Source organism: Narcine bancroftii, chromosome 2 (assembly GCF_036971445.1).
Source record: "Narcine bancroftii isolate sNarBan1 chromosome 2, sNarBan1.hap1, whole genome shotgun sequence".
Classification (NCBI taxonomy): domain Eukaryota; kingdom Metazoa; phylum Chordata; class Chondrichthyes; order Torpediniformes; family Narcinidae; genus Narcine; species Narcine bancroftii.
The window spans coordinates 341,046,672-341,066,686 of NC_091470.1; the positions used below are offsets into that span (position 1 = coordinate 341,046,672).

Below are 20,015 nucleotides of genomic sequence, written 5' to 3' on the forward strand. Positions count from 1 at the left end.
CCACCGTTTTATTCATACCTAATTGACTCGTTATGTGCATGATTTCATAACTCCAAAGGAAATGGGCCAATGACAATTTTTCTCAAGCAAAATATTTCAGTAACAATTGGGTCTAGAGCAGTGATTCTTAACCTTTCCTTCCCACTCACCTTAAGCAATCCTTTACTATTCACAGAGGACCGATGGCATAGGGATTACTTAAAGTGGTATGTAAGAACAAGATTGAGAACCATTGCCTTAGTACCTTTCCTTACGACTGCAGGAAATGCTACATTTGCACCCACACCTCCTCCCTCACCACCATTAGGGGCCCCAAGCAATCCTTCCAAGTGAAGCCACACTTCACTCGGGAATCTCTGAGGGTCATCTACTGCATCTAGTGTTCCTGCTGTGGTCTTCTCTACATCGGGGAGACTGGATACAGACTAAGAGATCATTTCATTGAGCACCTCCACTCTGTCTGCAGCGATGGTAGAGATCTTCCAGTGGCAATCCATTTTAATTCCTCACCCTACTCCCACACCATCATGTCTGTCCCTGGCCTCATGCACTGCCAAAAGAAGGCCACCCATAAATTGGAGGAGCAACATCTGATACTCTGTATGGACATTCTGCAACCGGATGGCATTAACATCAACTTCCATTAGGCCATTCCCCTGTCTCCCTCTCTTCTCATCCCTCTGTCTCCTTTCCTCTAGCTCTCCCCTCTCCATTCCAAGAGCTTTCCCTCTTCCTATCACTTCTCAGCCTTGTTTCTCTTGCACCCTCACACTCATATCCACCTATGACCTCTTGCCTGTGGGCATGTGTTCCTCATGAGCCCTTCTCTCCACCATTTTATTCTGCTTTTTGTTCATACCTTGAAGAAGGGCTCAGGCCAAAAATTTAGGTTATGCATCTTTACTACATAAAAAACACTTTGTGTCTTGCTGAGTTTCTCCAACATTTTTGTGTAAACTACAATCACAGCGCCTGCAGAATTTTCTGTTTAACCCCTAGCTACATTAATGCTATTTTCCTTCATTAATCCCTTATCATTATTTATTTTTTTCTTTAAATTTTGAGCTATAGCATGGTAACAGACCTCTGGCCCACAAGCCTGTGCCTCCCAAATGCACCTCTTAACCTACAAACCCTGTACGCTTTTATTTGGAGGATGGGAGGAAATTAGAGCACCCAGAGGAAACCCATACAGACATGGGGAGAGCATACAAACTCCTTGCAGACAGTACTAGATTCAAAGATTCAAACCAGGTCATTGGTGCTGTAGTAGCATTACTAACTGTGCTGCCCTTCTTTCCTTTCCCACCCAATTACCTAAAGAGTATAAACACCTTTTAAAAGTAGCTAGTGTATTTGCCTCCAGGTATTCGTCACCCTTTGTGTGAAAAGCTTACCCTCAGATCTCCTTTAAATTTCTCCCTTGTCATCTTAAACCTGTGCCCACTAGTCCCTTCGCTGGCCAAGTTCAGATCTGGGTTACTCCCTCTGTTTTTAATCTTCTGTAGAAAAAGTCAATGTACTATATTTTAAAGAAAAAGATGCAATCAGCAATTAGAAATGACACATCAAAATAAAACTATTATCTATTTCCTACATGGAATTGTCTGTACTTGTTATGCAACAAGTCGTCTTGGGGCAGTGGTTGAAGCCAAGAATTCCTCGTGTGAATTTCTAGGTTGAGACCTGTACTGTATGTTCCAGCTTCTGGGGGTAAATAATTGGGTTGGATTTTAAAGAATATGGCTGGAAAGGATACTGCTGAATTGATTCATTTTTGCTTTTGACCTCTTAAGGTTCTTTGAATGTGAACGTTTATGTGATGAAGATTCCTGTTGCAAAGGCTTTGGATTTCTGAAAGACCAACAATCATCAGGTATCTATGCAAATAGAATATGGAAGAATATACTAAATAAATGTTAAAGGGCAGAGGATATTCAGGCAAACAAGGCGCTGAACTAAAGTACAAGTTCCTGGACATTCCTGATTCATTTGATCATAAACACTTGAAAATTTGACAAAAAAAAGTACACAGATCCTGAAAACTATTGATGGGTAAAGATCAGAAAACAGGCACCCACTCCACCTTAATTTACACCAGAAGCCAACTGTTATTGCTACTCTAAACCTAAACTTCAAGAGGTAAGCTCTTTGTACTTAACTGATTTAATGTGTTGAACAGGAAGCCAATAAAGTTGTCAGCATTTAGCAAATTTAAGAAATCTTGTTTTGCCTTTTCTTTTGCAAATGGAAAGGTCAACGTGCAAAATAAATGAAGCCTTATGAGTTGTATTTTCTACTGAGTAGAGCAGATTTCACTTCAGTTCTTATAATTTAGATGACTATTTAGTTCAAATTTCTGCAAGCACTGGGCTGATCTCCCAGAACAGACAAAACCCAAAAAGAGAGTTTAAAGAGTATTTTACTCTGTTTCACTGAATTTCCTCTTGTCTTTCACTATAATAATCTGAAAGCAGATTAAACAAATCAAATGGAGTTTCTGATCTTTAGAGTTGCCCATCTAAATGTGCACCCTCATCAGGTTAAACTCCTGATTTTAATTTACTATGACTTGGGCACCATTATAAGCCACAAGCTGTTTTTGAGCGGCAACTCGGGTGAAGGCAGCTCTGTTTTCAGCATTTGGTTTAAATTTATTCTTGCACCATCATCCTGATTCATTGCATTTTTGCTTAGCAGAATTTCAGGATGCAAACTCACTTTCCCACAGTTGATGATGGCATCATATAATCATAGAAACTGAGAATCGGAGTTGAGCCTTCTCTACCATTCAGTAGTATATCAATACCACATTCCACTCTCTGTTTTTGCATTATGAAATTTATTTATTTACTTCTTAAATACATTTAGTCATTTGGCCTCCACAGTCCTCAATGATAGCCAATTACACCATCCTTCAAGAGACATATTTTTTTCTCATTTCAGACCAAAATATCTTAAGTTGAATCCTGAGACTGTGACCTTTCATTTTAGGCACTCGAGTCAGGTGAAATATACTTCTTGTATCCAGTCAATTAGGTACCTTTTCATTCTTCTTCAAATTCCATCAATACAATCCTTCAAATTAAGTCCTCCCATCCAAAAAATTATTCCAGTGAATTCTCTGTTCCACCCCCTCATGATTCATCGTGAAGGATCCCTGGTCTTGTCTCTGGATGATAATTAATGCTAGCTTTTATCACCTGAGCTGGGCTGGTATTGATGATTGATAGACAGCTAGTCCATGTTTTTGATCTTGATTACTGTCTGACAATATCTATCAGGAGAGATGGTGTGTGTGTGTGTGTGTGTGTGTGTTTGTGTGTGTATGTGTGCGTGTGCATGCTTGTGTGTGTGTGCATGCGTGTTTGTGTGTGTTTGTGTGTGTGTGTTTGTGTGTGTGTGCGTGCGTGTGCGTGCGTGTGTGTGTTTGTGTGTGTGTTTGTGTGTGTGTGCATATGTGTGTGTGTTTGTGTGTGTTTGAGTGTGTGTTTGTGTGCGTGTGTGTGTGTGTGCGTGCGTTTGTGTGTGTGTTTGTGTATGTGTGCATATGTGTGTGTGTGTTTGTGTGTGTGTGTGCGCGTGTGCGTGTGTGTGTGTGTGTGTGTGTGTGTGTGTGTGTGTGTGTGTGTGTGTGTGTGTGTGTGTGGTGTGTGATTATGAGGGAGTAGGTGGAGGGATGCTCCGTGTCTGTGAATAACTACCTCCTTAGTTAATAGCCTCTCGATGCTGAAACATGAAAATTGGATGAAGTAATCATTACCTTGGTAATGTACACAGAGGAGAGAAGGTCTGTCTATTAATACTTACTTTCTCATCAATTATGTATGATAGATCTGGGGATAACTTGCCTAACACTCAATAGTTTTGGAGTGCTACGCTGTAGTGAGGAAGCCCGGAGCTGGCGTATCCTAGAATGTGAATCAGCTGATATGGGCCATCTAATTTATCCATTTGGATGGTACCAGAAGCCAGGTACGTACTGTATTAGAATTCCAGATGTAACACTTCATTTTTTAAAGTGATTTATATTCAGCTTGCTACAATTTCATGAACCACCAGTGGGAGGCCAGTGTTTGAGTTGGCAAACTTCCTGCACTTTTACTTCTTGATATGCTTATATAATCTGGGCATACATAGTGCTGAAAGAGGGTTTCCCAATGTGAGAAAGACTCATTCCCTTACCCGGGGACCTTTCCTCTTGACCACAATACTGTACTCAAACTTACCCCACCAGCAAAAAAATGAAGCAAATTAAATCACGAACAGAATAATTACAGCATGGGATGGAGGTCATTCACACCTCAGGTTTGTACTAACAATCATCTCAGTTTTTATAAAGAATTAAAATCAATGAACTCACCACATCACAGTGTGAAAGAATAAGTTTAATGAATATGGTTAACACAGGGTTAATAAATTAGGTGAGAAATACAGTAGCTGTATTTCTAAATATTCCCAGTATGGTGGGAACATAATTCCCTTCTTAACATGACCTGTGTGCTGTAGTGAGATAGTCACTAACTCCACAAGAATGTCAATATACCTTGAGGAAAGTGCACCCTAACATTTCTTGGATGTTTCTAGACCCCACAGGAGTGTGAACCTCATATGAATCTTGTAAGGGTCTCAGGCAGAGGTGTATAAATGTATGGTGAACACTCTAATGCTTTGAGTGGGGGTTCAGTGTAGAGAATGAGTTACCAAACTCTTTTCTTATCACCCCTCACTCCTGCTTGCATTACCAAGGTGAAATAAAGAAACTTGTACACTTAATTGGTTCTACTGTTTTCTGCTGTTTGTTTCATTATAGCGTGGGCTGACTAACAACAGAATGATTGTAGTGTGGGAGAGGCCATTTGAACCTTCAAGCCCACTCTCATCTTACAATCATTTCAGATATTTGTCCACTTCCCAGCAATGAATTCCACAACTAACCACTGATTACAATAAAAGAAGGTTTTATGTTAACTTGTGTACTTTTGCCAATTGTGTTAATCCTAATATTTGACCCCCCCCCCGCCCATAGGAAGTTTCTATCTATGAACTCTGTTTACTCTTCATTTTAAATACCTATCTGAGAAGATTCCTAGTCTATCTATATTACTAATGTCCTTCATCTCTGAAATCTCTTTAGTTAATCTCGTCTTCAACATCCTTGAAGTGTTTATATGTGTCCTAAAGTATGTCGCTGAGATGGGGCACAGCACTCCATTTTGGCTGAAAATATATAGCGTGACTATTTTGCTGTAGTAGCTGGAGCCTATTTTTCAAGAAGAACAGGATCACATGATGCTTTTTTGGCCAGTTTTCAACCTACCCTGCAGTCTTCAATGAACAATGCGTATATAATCACAGTTTGCTCAGATCTATTTTTTCGAGATACAACGCGGTAACGGGCCCTTCCAGCTCATGGGTCCGTTCCCTCCTAATTAACCTACAACCCCGTATATTTTTGGAGTTCTTGTTTAGATTTTCAATTGCTTCCTCGCCATATATAACACTTCAGAATTCTAAGCATTATAGTTCATTTGTTAACTATATGGCCATTCCAAAAGCCTGTCTATGTTTCCTCAAAGTCAATTGCCATCTTCTTCACAGTTCGCTCTACTTCTGAAGTGTCATTTGCACATTCGGTGATTGTTCCCAAGGTTTATCTCATTAATACGGATTAAGAAAAGCAGTTTTTATCATATTGACTCCTGGGGAACTCCTTTGTATACTTGTGTCTAAATTCCAAACTTTTACTTTTCTTTTTCTTATCATTTTGGCAATATTTGCACTATTTATTCATAATCTTCAATCCTGGTAACATTAGACAATGAGGAATTTATTTCCTGAACACTTTTGCGTGTATTTTATGGATTTTGGGCTGCTTATCATGAAAATTGCCTTAAAATCTTGCTCTATTTTTGTGATTTTTCTGTCAAATTTTGCTAGTATATTACCCACAAAACAAGCTGTTTTAGTCAATCCAAGCATGCTTTGGAATGTACTCAGTGCAGGTGCTAGGCTGTTTTAGGCCTAGTATGCTTAGTCAGGATAGATGCAGACAGGCTATAAAAGTAGCTCACACATATAGATGCCGGGCATTACATTGAAATAGATTGAATGCATGTTGATGTATATGTTCTACAGACAATAGGATAGTGAGTGTACTGAGCAAAAGCATTTATTATCTTCAGGAAGATTCAATATGGCAGAAATGTCTTGTCAATGCCGCAATAGTAGTGATACATTCTATTACATTTTTGGTGAGTATATACTTAAGGCTTAAAGACAAAGAATGACTGCACTTATTATGAAAGTCTATGAGCTCTACCTCTGATGTAAAACTGATGATCAAGACAAACCCTGGACTCCTCACATTTATTACATGTTAAATTCAATAAAAGTTAATTTAAAGTTTCTCCGACTTCCTAAGTAATACAGCAAATCTGAAATTGTATTCAGTTTGAAGTTATCTATTATAATCCCTAATATTTTTCAGGAAGAAAACCTTTTGAAAAAAAATTGTTGTCCAGTGTAACCAGTCTAAAATGTGGCACTTTATTAGCAACATTTTGAAATTCCATGGTACCAAATCAACTACATTTATTCTTCAATTTTCTTTGTTACTTTATCAATAAAATGAAGGGAGTTATTTATTGTCTGTTATATAAATGAGAAACATAGCATTAAGGAGTGAAGTTTAATATGATGTCATAATTATACATTGAAACATAGAAAATAGGTGTAGGAGTAGGCCATTTGGCCCTTCAAGCCTACACCACCATTCATTTTGATAATGGCCGATCATCTACTCAGTACCCAGTACCTGCCTTCTCCCCAAATAGCCTGATCCCCTTAGCCAGAAGGGCCAAATCTAACTCTCTCTTAAATATAGATAAGGAACCCACTTCAACTATCTTCTGTGGCAAAGAATTCCACAGATTCACAACTCTCTAAGAGAAAAACTTTTTTCTCATCTCAGTCTTAAAAGACTTCCCCCTTATTCTTAAACTGTGATTTTGTAGTTCTGGTCTTTCCCAACAATGGGAACAACCTTCCTGCATCTAGCCTGGCCAATCCCTTAAGAATTTTATGCATTTCTACAAGATCCCCCCTCAATCTTCTAAATTCCAGTGAGTATAAGCCTAGTCGATCCAACCTTTCTTCATATGCAAGTCCTGCCAGCCCTGGTATCAATCTAGTGAACCTTCTTTGCACTCCCTCTATGGCAAGGATGTCTTTCCTCAGATAAGGAGACCAAAACTGTACACAATAGTCCAGGTCTTATGAGAACCCTGTATAATTGCAGTAGAACCTCTATGCTTCTGTACTTGAATCCTCTTGCTATGAATGCCAACATACCATTCACTTTCCTCATTGCCTGCTGTACCTGCATTCCCACTTTCAATGACTGGTGCACAGTGACACGCAGATCTTGTTGCATCTCTCATTTTCCTAATTAGACACCATTTAGGTAATAATCTCTTCTGTTCTTGCCTCCAAAGTGGATAACCTCACATTTATGCACATTATATTGCATCTGCCATGCATTAGCGCACTCACCTAACTTGTCCAAGTCACCCTGCATCCTCTTAGCATCCTCTACATCCCCTACCACCCAGCTTCGTGTTGTCTGCAAACTTGGAGACGCTGCTTTCTATTCCCTCATCTAAATCATTGATATATTTTGTAAATAACTGGGGTCCCAGCACTGTGCCTTGCGGTCCCCCACTAGTCACTGCCTGCCATTCTGAAAAGAACCCATTTATTCCTACTCTTTGCTTCCTGTCTGTCAACCAATTCTCTATCCACCTCAATACCATACCTCCTATACCGTGTGCTTTAAGTTTGTACACCAGTCTGTGCGGGACCTTATGAAAAGCCTTCTTAAAGTCCAGATATACCACATCCACTGGTTCTCCCTTATCCACTCTACTAGTTACATCCTCAAAATATTCTATTAGATTCATCAGACATGATTCTCCCTTCATAAAACCATGTTGACTCTATCCAATGATATAACTTCTTTCCAAATGTGCTGCAATCACATCTTTAATAACTGTCTCTAGCATTCTCCCCACTACTGATGTCAGGCTAAATGGTCTATAATTTCTCATTTTCTTTCTCCCTCCCTTCTTAAAAAGTGGGGTTACATTTGCCACCCTTCAATTCTCAGGAACTAATCCAAAATCTAAAGAGTTTTGAACAATTATGACTAATGCATCCACTATTTCTTGGCTACTATCTTAAACACTCTTGGATGCAGATTATCTGGCCCTGGGGATTTATCTGCCTTTAATCCCTTCAATTTACCTAACACAACTTCTTGACAAACATTTATTGCTTTCAGTCCTTCCCTCACATTAGATCCTTGGTTCCCTACATTTGTACACTAATCTACCAATATCAACTTACTCTAATAGCTTCTCCAACCCGATTAGCACATGCCATAGTACTCATGGATATCACTGTACCTTCTTGCCTTTTAAGAAGAAAAATTAAAATTTTCAGCCTATTGACCGTCATCAGACATGCCGGCTCTGAAAATATAGCCTATATATTTTCATTGTCTTGTGCTGATGAAGACCAATTGCATTTAGGGAAATAGAAATTACAGAGCAAATCTCAGCACAGATAAATTTTTGACAAATGACTAGAAAAATTGAATGCATGCCTTTTTAATTTTGGTTGGTGTGGGGGGGGTGGTGGTGGTGGTGGGGGGAAATGGAAAGGCTGGTGACAGATCCACTATAAAGATTAACATTTGCAAAAGAGCAACGGGATGTGTGCATTAGACAAATATGTCCATCTGAACTTGTTTCATCTTTACTCTAATTTTGTTGATTTTTATACTTTTTACTCTTAATTACAAGTTGTTGGTGACACATACATAAGAAATTTAATCCCCTGGTGTTACCTTAATGCATAACTTGACTGATCCGACTGGAGCACCAAGTAGTGTTTTCCCTTAACTAAAAAAGCAGAGGTACTTGAATTGGCTGCTTCATCTGTTCGTGACACCTCTCTGTGTTTACATTGATACAATAGCTAAGACACAAAAATTGATAAGGTGACCCACTTTTAAAAGAACTCCAAATCAAACAAAGGCATTTGAATGCATCCTTGACTCTGCTCTTTTCCCTAAATGTGGTACCAATTTGGCAATAAATCCTCTGCTTGGAGAATACTTCCTTTGATTAATGATGAACAAAACTTGCAGAAATCTTGCATGATGCAATCACACTATATGAACAGAAAACTCCCATTTTTTTTCTATGCTTAACTTCATCTCTGTTCAAGTTCCTGTGATGGACTATGATGGATAAGAGGTGGTGGTGGGGGGGGGGGTGGGGTGTGGGGGTGTGGAGAGGAGTAAAGTCAACCAGGATACCAATTGCTTCTCCACCATATTGGTGGAAAATGCATCTATGAGGAATTGTTGTGGAGGATCCAAAATGTCTTTAATTAAACTTTCACACCATGTAGTGTAATCTGTTGTTATTCATTGTTGAGTTCATACAAGGAGAATGTGTGAGGCATTGCATGGAGCATTTGAAAAACAAGTTAGTGGTTTCATGATAGAAGGGGGAAATAAAAACAATAAAGCAAAATTGTAAAGATTGGACTCTCGGGCTTTGAACCATCCATTAACTTGTCTCTTAATTTTTATTTGCAGTAAGCCAGTGGAATCATGAACTCAACATGTGTCCTTCAGTTAGCCTTCCGCCGCAACTTCGAAAAGGTACCCTCAACTTTTCTTGCCCAATAATACAATTAAAAAAACGATATAAGGGAGAAAGAAAATTATGGTCATAAAGAAAAAAAATTGTGATATAGGATGCAAATATCTCTTTATTTAGACATAATGGTTCAATGTGTTACTGCAGTATTTAGTTCCCATAACAATGCTTTTCTCACTGTGAAGTGATAATGTGACACCGAGTTCTTGTTGGTCCCTTGCTGTAACTTCCATTGCAAGTTCTCTGAATTAATTTAGAGGAAAATTTAAAATGTTCAGCAAGGAGTCTGCTCTCCAAATTAGACAGACAGAAATTTTCCAAGTGGTAGTACGATTAGTGGGGGTGGCATGGTTAGTGCAGCGCTACAACAGCGCCATCAACCTGGGTTCGTATCCGCGCTACCTGTAGGGAATTTTTATGTTCTCCCCATGTCTGCATGGGTTTCCTCTGGGTGCTCTGAATCATCACACATTCCAAAGACATATGGGGTTGGTAGGTTAACTGTATCACATGGGCATCACAGAGTTGTAGGCTAGGAGGGCCCATTACCGTACTATATCAGTAAATTAAATTATGAACATGCATTTAACACTAAACCTAAGGGGAGGTTTAAACATGGGTTTCTACGTATTAGTAGTCCCTTTCACACTTGCAAGTGATCCCAGGAATTAGTGGCCAATTGGCCTTTAAAATATCTAGTGTGAAAGCAAAATCAGATGTCATCTCATGTTGGGGATTGACAGCCTCGACCCCTAGTACAATCCCTGGCATCTGCAGATGCCGGCATTGCAATCAGGCAAGTGTGAAATGGGTAATTGCATTCTGGGATTGAAATTACACTAATTTTTGCTTGAATGCATGAAAGTGAAGGAATAAAAGATTAAAATGAAGTTTTAAACTTTGCTGTGGGAAAGTTGCAGCAGGAGAGAGAGAGAGAGAGAGAGAGAGAGAGAGAGAGAGAGAGAGAGAGAGGGGGAAAATAAATAACAATAGATAGCAATAGCGGACAATTTTTAAAAAATGTGGGAAAGGTGAAAACACTTTAGTGCACAATGTGGGAAAGTTGCTAGCTTTATTCCCATGGTCTTTATAAATTGTGAACTATAACGCTACCAGCTTTCCTACTTTGTTTAAAAATTGTCCGCTATTTCCATTTATTTCTAGCACTTTCCCATGGTCCCTTGTAAAGGTTTTTATAAGTCGGCACAACAACAACAGGGGCTGAAGGGCTCATGCTGTGCTGTACATAAAGCTTAATTATGTTATAATTAGGCATGATTAATTTTGTTCAGATACAAGGTCATAATACATTGATCAGGATTTAGGGCAAGTCCACCATCACTCGATATGTCATGACATCACCGGTAGAAGGTAGAACAGTCCTAACCCCAGGGATCACTCCTTGCAAGTGTGAAAGCATTCAGTGTCCCAGTTAGGAGTGGCCAAGTGTGAAAAGCCAAACCCCCATTCCTATCTCAGGACACTGAACAACCGATTTAGTGGGAGGCAAGTGTGAAAAGGGGCAGCTGACTCTAAGGACTAACCAAACTGGTTAAGCAAGTTCTCAGCTTGTAGCTTCAAGTACCACTTGAATGCTCATCATAGCCATTAAGCCAAAATTATGCAATTCTGTTTTGAGCAACATTGTGGAAAAAATTGTTAGAAAATAAAAACTCAGCAAGAATTTTCGCTGCTCAGGGCAAGAGCACAATAGATGCGGCAAAGAATGAGTGGCATACCAGGAGAGGGAACAATTTGAACATCAAAGATAATTGTCTGAACTATACTCTCCAAGTTGCTCAGTGGCAGTGGAAACCTAAAGGCCTCCCAGTTATACTCTGTTGTCTTTATTAATTTACATTTTCGTTGTATCTCCCCTTGTCTTAGAGAAACCACATAAAAAGAATACCCACCCACTGATATACCACAAACAATACATACAGAACAACCACATACTTCCTGTTAAAGGCTCCACAATAATACCTGAGGTGCATACCAAAACCACAAGAAACAAGCCTGGCAGGTTTCTTTGAACTGAATGGTCAGCATTTGTTTTTAATCATTTGGTGCTTAATTTACTTTACTACTTTGGCTTTTTCAGTATTGACACTTTTTAATCTATCTTGATGAATAGAGATCCCAACATCCAACAGACAAGCATTTGAATCATCAGCCCCTTTCACACTTGCATCCCAGTAAATTGGATGTTCAGTGTCCTGGGATAGGAATGGGGGTTTGGCCTTTCACACTAGACCACACCTATCTGGGACACAGAACATTTTCACACGTGCAAGGGTCTATTCTCGACGTTTGGCCTTTAATTGGAAGTGCATACAATGTTGCTGTCCATTTCACACTTGTCTGATCTCAACACCGGCATCTGCAGATGCCGGGGATTGTTCTTGGGATTGAGGCCAGCAATCCCCGGCGCGAGATGACATCATCTCATGCCAGCATTAAGCAGACTTTTCTTTCAAACATGCCACTTTAAAAGCCAATTGACCTTCAATTCTTGGGATCACTGGCAAATGTGAAAGGGACTAAAGAAGGTAATGGACTGGAAGATGGGATTAATCATGGATGGGTGGCTATCAAAATGCACCTCTCAGAGACATTGGACCCAATTCAATTTGCCCACAGGCAGAACTGTTGCATTGATGATGCTATAGTCTTGACTCTCCACTCTGCATTGATTTACCTGGAGGGTGACACCTCAGATGCCAAGCTTCAACTCAGTGTTTAATACAGTCATGCCCCAGAGGCTGGTAGAGACAGTGTCCTTATTTTGACTCAACACTTCTCTCTGTAACCTGGCTTCTGTACTTCCTAATGGGGGAAAAAAAAATATGGTGATACTTGCTTGAGCTGCGGGAACAGGAATGGCGGGGAGTGGAAACACAGCGATACTCCACGGGGTTCTACTCCCCGATCCTAATGCTGCCTCCATTTAGGCTATAAATGGTCTATATGGCAACAACAGGAACTGTGCCCAAGATGGCTGTGCCTGTGCATGAGTACACCATGAGGGCCTGCAGACTCCAGGAGAATAGCAGACCGGTGCAGGGCACTAACAATGGGGAGAACACCCCCTGTGGAGAAGGAGAAGATGATTCTACAGGATAGTGATGATGGCAGTGGACCAGCTAGAGGCTTAGTGGCCGAAGGACCCATGCAGGCTGCTGGTGACTTGTGGTTGAAGGAGTCACACAGGCTGTGAGATGTTGGTGACTGGCTCATGGGAAGCATGCATCGGAACCAAGATTCGAGAGGGTGGTACGGGCAAGAAGGGATCCTGAAGGGCCTCGTGCATTGAAGACTTCCTGATCATATTGGAAGTTTGGACCTGCATCTTGGGTTGCCAATGGTTTGAACTTAACTCTATGTGGGTGCAGAGGCTGGAGGTGAATCCACGGATACTCAGTGTCACTGAAAGGACTCTCTTATGCTTCTCATTCCTATTATTAGAGAATCCAGACAATGCTCATGGTGACTCTTTGTCTTTCAGCAGGCAAAACTTGAAGTAAATTTCATTTTTATGTATTATGATACGACAATAAAAGGAACCTTCAAACTTGAAAGATCAGCATCTGTCCAGATTGGCAGCAAAGGGTCGAGTGTCACCACGCTGAGCACGGGCGCATCTCAAGGCTGAGGACTCAGCCCGCTCCTGTTCAAGCTGCTGACCACGACTGCACTGCCAGATCCAGCTCCAACAGAGTCATCAGGTTTGTTGATGACATGACAGTCGTCGGCCTCACCAGCAACACAGAGAAAAGGTGGAAAATTTCATGAAATGGTGCAAAAATAACAACCTGAGTCTCCACATGGATAAGAAAAAGGAGTTGACTGTGAACTCCAAGAGGACAGGGGCCACCACCTTCCACTACTGTCATATGTATTGTATGAGCTGGCCCCTGGACCTGTAACTCATCCATCCCGGAAATCCCCATGGAGGCTGTTACGCCCAAACTTCTCCCTCAGTACCTGCCTTGGAACCGGACCAGCAACATGTTGATGTCTTAAGGTGATTAATCAGAACTCTCTGTCTAATGTGGTTGATCAATAGCGCTACAACTACATAATAGCTTGGTAGTGGAAAGAGTGGAGAGCACCAGGAAGTGCCCTATCCTGGACACACAACATCTTTTCACTTTGCAGGAAGGCACCTCCTCAACTATGCTTCATTAGAAGGCTGAGCTGGGCAATAGAAGGCTGAGCTGGGCAAGGCTACCGGCTACCATTCTGACAATTTTCTACATGAGTTCATTTGAGAGCATCCTGGCTGACTGCGTGTGATACAGTTGATGTAGGAGCACAAAAGTGACAGGGAGGATCACTGGGTCTCCCTTCCCCCCATCTATGAGATTTAACAGGATTATTGTTTAAAGAGGACTGACAAAATCTGTAAGGGCCCCTACCGCCCCACACACAGCTTCTTCTAGCTGGAATAGTGAGTTGTTTAAAGGAACTAAAGATTTTTTTCCATCTTGAAACATATGGAATAGAATTCATATTGAGAGAGGAATTAAAAATGATCAATTACCATAAGTCTCATTAAAACAAAATCAACTTCATCCTTTGTCTTTGAATAAGTTTTTATTTGATAATTGGTAGAGTAAAGATATACAGAGAATAAAAGATTTTTTCTTAGGATCTTTTTTATTAACTTTTGATCAATTAAAAGATAAATACAATATACATAATAATATAATTTTTGCATATTATCAATTAAAAATATATTTGAAAAAGAGACTGGGAGCAGATTTGAGACCCCCGAACAAAGTCAATTTGAAGTTATAATAGCAGATACATTTATTGTTAAGAAATTTATTACTAAAATGTATATAAAATTACAAGAGACTGTAAAGAAAAAAGATCTATATAAAGCAAAAATCCAATAGGAAAAAGATTTAAATATACAAATTCAGGAGGAGATTTGGTCAAAATTATGTTATGAAAGTGTCACAAATAGAGTAAATGTTAGGTATCAAATGGTTCAATGTAATTTTCCTCATCAATTGTATAAAACTCCACATACGTTAAATGGACTTAATCCTAATTATTCAAATAAGTGTTTTTGATGTGCGGAAGAAATAGGGACTTTTTTTTACATTCAGTGTGGCCTTGTGAAAAAGTGGAAAGGTTTTGGAATGAACTGAGTTTATTATTAGGGCAAATTATGAAGATAAAGATACCAAAGGACCCAAGAATATTTTTTACTTGGAGATATTTATAAAAAGGATATAAAATTGAAATTGGACAAATGCCAGAAAATTTTTTAAGTATTGCAACTGCAATTGCAAAGAGATGTATTGCAATATCCTGGAAAGATGATAGAGAAGTGTCATTATGTTATAATGAGATACAAAATTGTACACCTTTGAAAAATATTCCGTATAGTTTAAGGAATTGAGTTGAACATTTTTATAGTATTTGGAAACCATATATGGATTTTATGAGTAATTTTCCATCCACCTCTTCTATCTTATCCACTCCTTTTAATTAGTAATTTTTAATAACAATTAATGATTGTCGATGCTAATATTATTGTATATTAAATGGTAAGTCTTTCTTTTCACTCCTTTTCTTACTTTTGGGTGGGAGGGGGGATGGGGAGAAAAATATAAAAGTTTTTTTGTATCATTGGTTATGGATATTTGATTAACGTTGTATTCATTATTTTCCTGTAATGATGCAAACAATTAAATACTTTTTAAAAAAATAATTATGTGGAGCATTTCTATGCATTGTGACAGAGTATTTAGAGGCTGTTCGGAAGGAATTGTTAGAGCAGCTTGCACACACACATTTTAAAATGCAGAATAGTTGCAGGACTTTTGCAAAATGCTTTTTGCAGGAGGCAACAAAGTATTGACAGCCGCTTGTCTGGGAGAGCATGTGATCTTTGCAGGCAGAGAAGAACACTTTTCCTCTCAGAGAGGGAGGGTGTGAAACAGAGAGAGAGAGGAGACAGATATCAGTTCCAGTGTGACAAGCTGGCAAACTTTGGAAGGCTGCCTGGTCAAAGGAGGAGATTGGCGGTGTGAAAGATGACCTGAAAGAAAGAAGATCATCTGGAGAACCCTGAAGGGGGCAAGTTTTGTCAGCAAGACTGATTGAGAAGGAATCAGTTGCAGATGTCCTGGAAAAGGAAAACCAGCAAGAACCCTCCTGAGTGGTAACCATTTGCCTGTTAAGCACCAAAGACTGGTGAAATTTGTTAATGCTAACTTCTGGGCACAGTTCAAGAATTGCCTGCAACCAGTGAGATTGGACTGTGATCCAAAGAACTTTTCTAATCTTAAATGTACATTGCACACACCTGCACTTAGTATTAGAGGGGGGATTAGGTAATTAGGTTAACTAATAAGTTAACGTTCAATTCTGTTTTCTTGTTCAGTTAAAAACTACTTTTGTTTAAGTAACCCTGTGTTGTGGTGCATATCTATTGTTGCTGGTTTTTGGGGTCCTCTGGATTCCATAACAGTATATGTATCATTTGTCTGTATGTGCATTAAGTCTGTATGTGTGTTAGCACTGTTTTGCACCGTGGAGTAGAGAATGCAGTTTCATTGGGTTGTGTCGATACAATATGATGATAAGTAAACTTGAACTTATTGGTTGGTGTGGTCATAATGGGCTGAATGGCCTGTTTCTCTCTTTTCTTGTGCCACCACAATCTCCAGAATCATCAGTCTACAGCAATGAAAAGCAAACACTTTCTAAGGGGTAAATCAGATGACAACAACCATTTTTTGCTGTTGCCGATTTGATGAATCATTTTGTGAATCTTTATGAAATGTTAACGTTTGCCAGGCTTTGTCAGTTTTCTGCCAGGGGATGCACCATATATAATTCCCCATCATACCTCGAACAACAGATGAGTTATTGGATCACAGAATCCCTGCCTTTCTCACACTAAGGAGTTTGAGAAGGAAAAAGACTATGACTACTTACCTTGTCCTTGCCCCTCATGATCTTGTAAATCTCAAATGAATCCCCCTCAGCCTTCTACTCTTGAGGGTGAAATTATCCAGCCTATCCTTAGAACTCAAGCCCTTGAATCCGAGGAACTTCTTGCGAATCTTTTCTGTACCCTAGCCAGCTTAATGTTATCTTTCTTATAGCTGGGAGACCAGAACAGTGCACAGTGTGATCTCACCAACCTCTTGTACCTTTGTGACATGATGTCCCAACACCTATATCCAATACCCTGATTGATGAAGGCAAATGTGTCAAACACCTTCTTCATGACTTGGTCACCACTTTTCAAAATGATGCATCAATACCCCTAATTTTCTATGTTCTAGAACACTCTCCAGGGTCCAACCATTTCCTGCCTTGGTTTAATCTCCAAAGATTTCACACTTGAGAAAGTTAAATTCCTTGGCCCACTTCTCCATTTTATCTAGATCCTGTTGTAATCTCAGATAAAAAAGTCTTCATCGTCAACCATACTACCAATTTTGCTGTCGTCTGCAAACTTACTAACCATGCCAATGGCATCATCATTTTAAATTCTCTTATCCCTCTCTCCATTCATTTCCATTTTACTTTTTTTCTTCTTTTCTAACTTTCTCTCACTTCATCTTTTTGCTACCTCATCATCATACTTTACAGGTCAGAACTTAAAAGTTCATTAAGATGAGAACTCACAACTCTCACTCGTACTTAATGCATTGGAAGTTATGTGATGATACTGTTCACTTTATGATAACAATTGTTATAATTATTATTTGGTTATGGTTTGATTGCAGTTTCACTGATTAACTGGCAAATGCTGAAGGTGTCTCCAGTCCTTGATTCGACAATGTCTTCCTTTGATGTTTTACACATAAGCAGCAATACTCCTGTAATGACTGAAAACTTCAAGAAAGATGCCAGGGACTGGTGCCTGTCAGGTAAATACACACAAACAGATAATCCAGTTGGAGATTGCTCCCGTGTTGTTTGAATTACGAAGCATCCAAAAAACGTGTAAGATACTGAATCAGCTGATATTTTGAATGAAACATATTGACCTTAAATTCCTGTAATTTCCCAGTCAGTCTATTTCTACTTGTCCACGGATTTATTCAAAAGTCAACGTATTCAAGGGAAAACTTAATTTTTGTCAAGTATTTTTTTTTGTTTGTTGGTTTGTCTCTTATAACGTTCTTCTATGATTGACTGCATGTTCTTTGACTCAGTATTGAAAATGGCCATATTTCCATTTTGGCCACTTGTATTCAGCCTTTGTACTGCCCAGCTATATTTACGATACTCCTTCAAGTAAAAGGTCCAAACTAGTGAGAATATGATTATTTGAGATGTTTAGTTCAATCTTTCAGAATGTCTAAAAATAGGCTGCAAGGATCAGTAAACGAGACTGAGAAGCTATCATAGTTCAACATCCACCTTTGCCTGGACTGCGCTATTTCTGATGAACATGATGATCTCTACACCGTTCTAGCAATCGGCATTATTGTCAGAATCGACATTTTTTTAATGAGTGATACTGATAATTCTTTTGCAGGAGTTACTGATAAATACTCCTTGTAGCATTATCCTTTTCAATTTGATGCATTGAAATTGTTGGACCAGGCTTTTTTTTTAGCAGAAGCATGATTTTAGGAGCAGAGGGTCTAAAGAAATAGAAGTTGACATTTTTGGTATTTTTGATGGAAGGTTTCACTTTGAAACATTGATTCTCTACTTTCATCATTTTCTGTGTTGCTCCAGAAATTGCCATCTGGGTCTGTTCAAGGGTTCAAATGCAAGATTAAAAATACAATGCTGGAGAAACGTAGCAGGTCAAACAGTGAACGTTATATGAGAAAGATAAAGAGACTTAACCAAGGTTTCAGGCTTCAGCTCTTCATCAAGGTATGGACAAAGGGTGGGCAGGTGCCCAAACAAAATGGTGCGGGGGAGGAACCTTCTTTACATCAGAGAGACCGGATGCAGACTGGGAGATCGCTTTGCTGAGCACCTTTGCTCTGTCCGCATCAGTGACGGAGATACTCCAAAGGCCAACCATTTCAATTCTGCTCCTCGCTCCTGTGCTGACATATCTGTCCATGGCCTCATGTACTGTCCCACCAAGGCGACCGGTAAATTGAAGGAGCAAGGTCTAATATTCTGATTCAGCACTCTCCAGCCAGATGGCACACCAGCAAACAGGGATGATCATTGTTGACTTCTCTGGTTTCTGCTACCCATTCATTCTCTCTCTTCCCCAGCCCTCTGCCATCCAGCTCTCCACCCCCTGCCTTCTCCATTCACAGACCATCCCTGTTTGCTGGTGTGCCATCCCTCCCTTATCCACCAGGTGTCTTCTGCCTGTGGGACTGTGCTCCTCCGGGCATGGTCCCCTACCATTTTGTTTGGGTGCCTGTCTACGATTTGTCCATATCTTGATGAAGGGCTCAAGTCTGAAATTTTGATTATGTATCCTTATTTTTGCTATATAAAATTCACTGTTTGACCTGCTGAGTTTCTCCAGCATTGTGTATTTACTTCAACTATGGTGTCTGCAGACTTTTGGTGTTTATTTTGACGCAAGAGTGATTGATCATCTATCTTCCCTCGATCTCTTTGCTGTACAAAACTGTGTCAACCTCTGGCTTGAACATGCTCTATGGCTGAGCATCCTCACAACTCTGAGGTGGAGCAATCCCAAATGGCTGTGGCTCCGTCCAAGACTAGAATACCCTGGCTATGGGTTTATCAGCTCATGCAGCACTGGTACAGGAAGTTAGTTAATGCACTAATAATCCGGGAATAACAATCCAGAGATTGGAATTTAATTTTGCATCAACAGTGTGGAACTTTGAACTTTAGAAGATCCCTCAGGAATACCCTGTTCACAAAAAAAAATGAACAAATCCACAATGAGGTACTGCTGAGTAGTTTGGATTCACCAGGACCACTTGACTCCAGGTCTTATTACAGACTTGAACCAAATATGAATTTCAAAGATGAGATGAGAGCCAGGTGCTTGGTTATATATATGTCTTGGTGTGAGTACAGAACATTCTGAAGGAGAATTGTCAGGGGCTATTGTACATACGAGTACTGATCCCATAGGCAGAAATAAGGATGACATTCTTTTCTGTAGCATGAATTTAAAGTGTTAGAGGAATTAAAAGCAGAATTTTTCGAGTCATAATCTCAAGATTACTCCCTTGCCACCTGCTAGCAAGGTTAAAAATAGGACAGGGCAGATGAATGCATGGCTGAAGGGTTAGTGCAGAAGGGAGCTTCTTGGATCATTGGGATTACCCAAGGAACAGGTGGGACCTG

General features: G+C 39.7%; 1 protein-coding gene across 1 annotated transcript in view; it reads left to right on the plus strand.

Moving 5' to 3' along the window:
* The window catches only part of tg (thyroglobulin), a 344,749-nt gene that overhangs the window by 158,396 nt on the left and 166,338 nt on the right, over nucleotides 1–20,015 (plus strand). Inside the window, exons 33-36 of the mRNA XM_069915700.1 lie at nucleotides 1,797–1,876; nucleotides 3,835–3,975; nucleotides 9,668–9,733; nucleotides 17,489–17,632. Coding sequence (XP_069771801.1) covers nucleotides 1,797–1,876; nucleotides 3,835–3,975; nucleotides 9,668–9,733; nucleotides 17,489–17,632 — 431 coding nt within the window. The remainder of the gene's footprint in view (nucleotides 1–1,796; nucleotides 1,877–3,834; nucleotides 3,976–9,667; nucleotides 9,734–17,488; nucleotides 17,633–20,015) is intronic.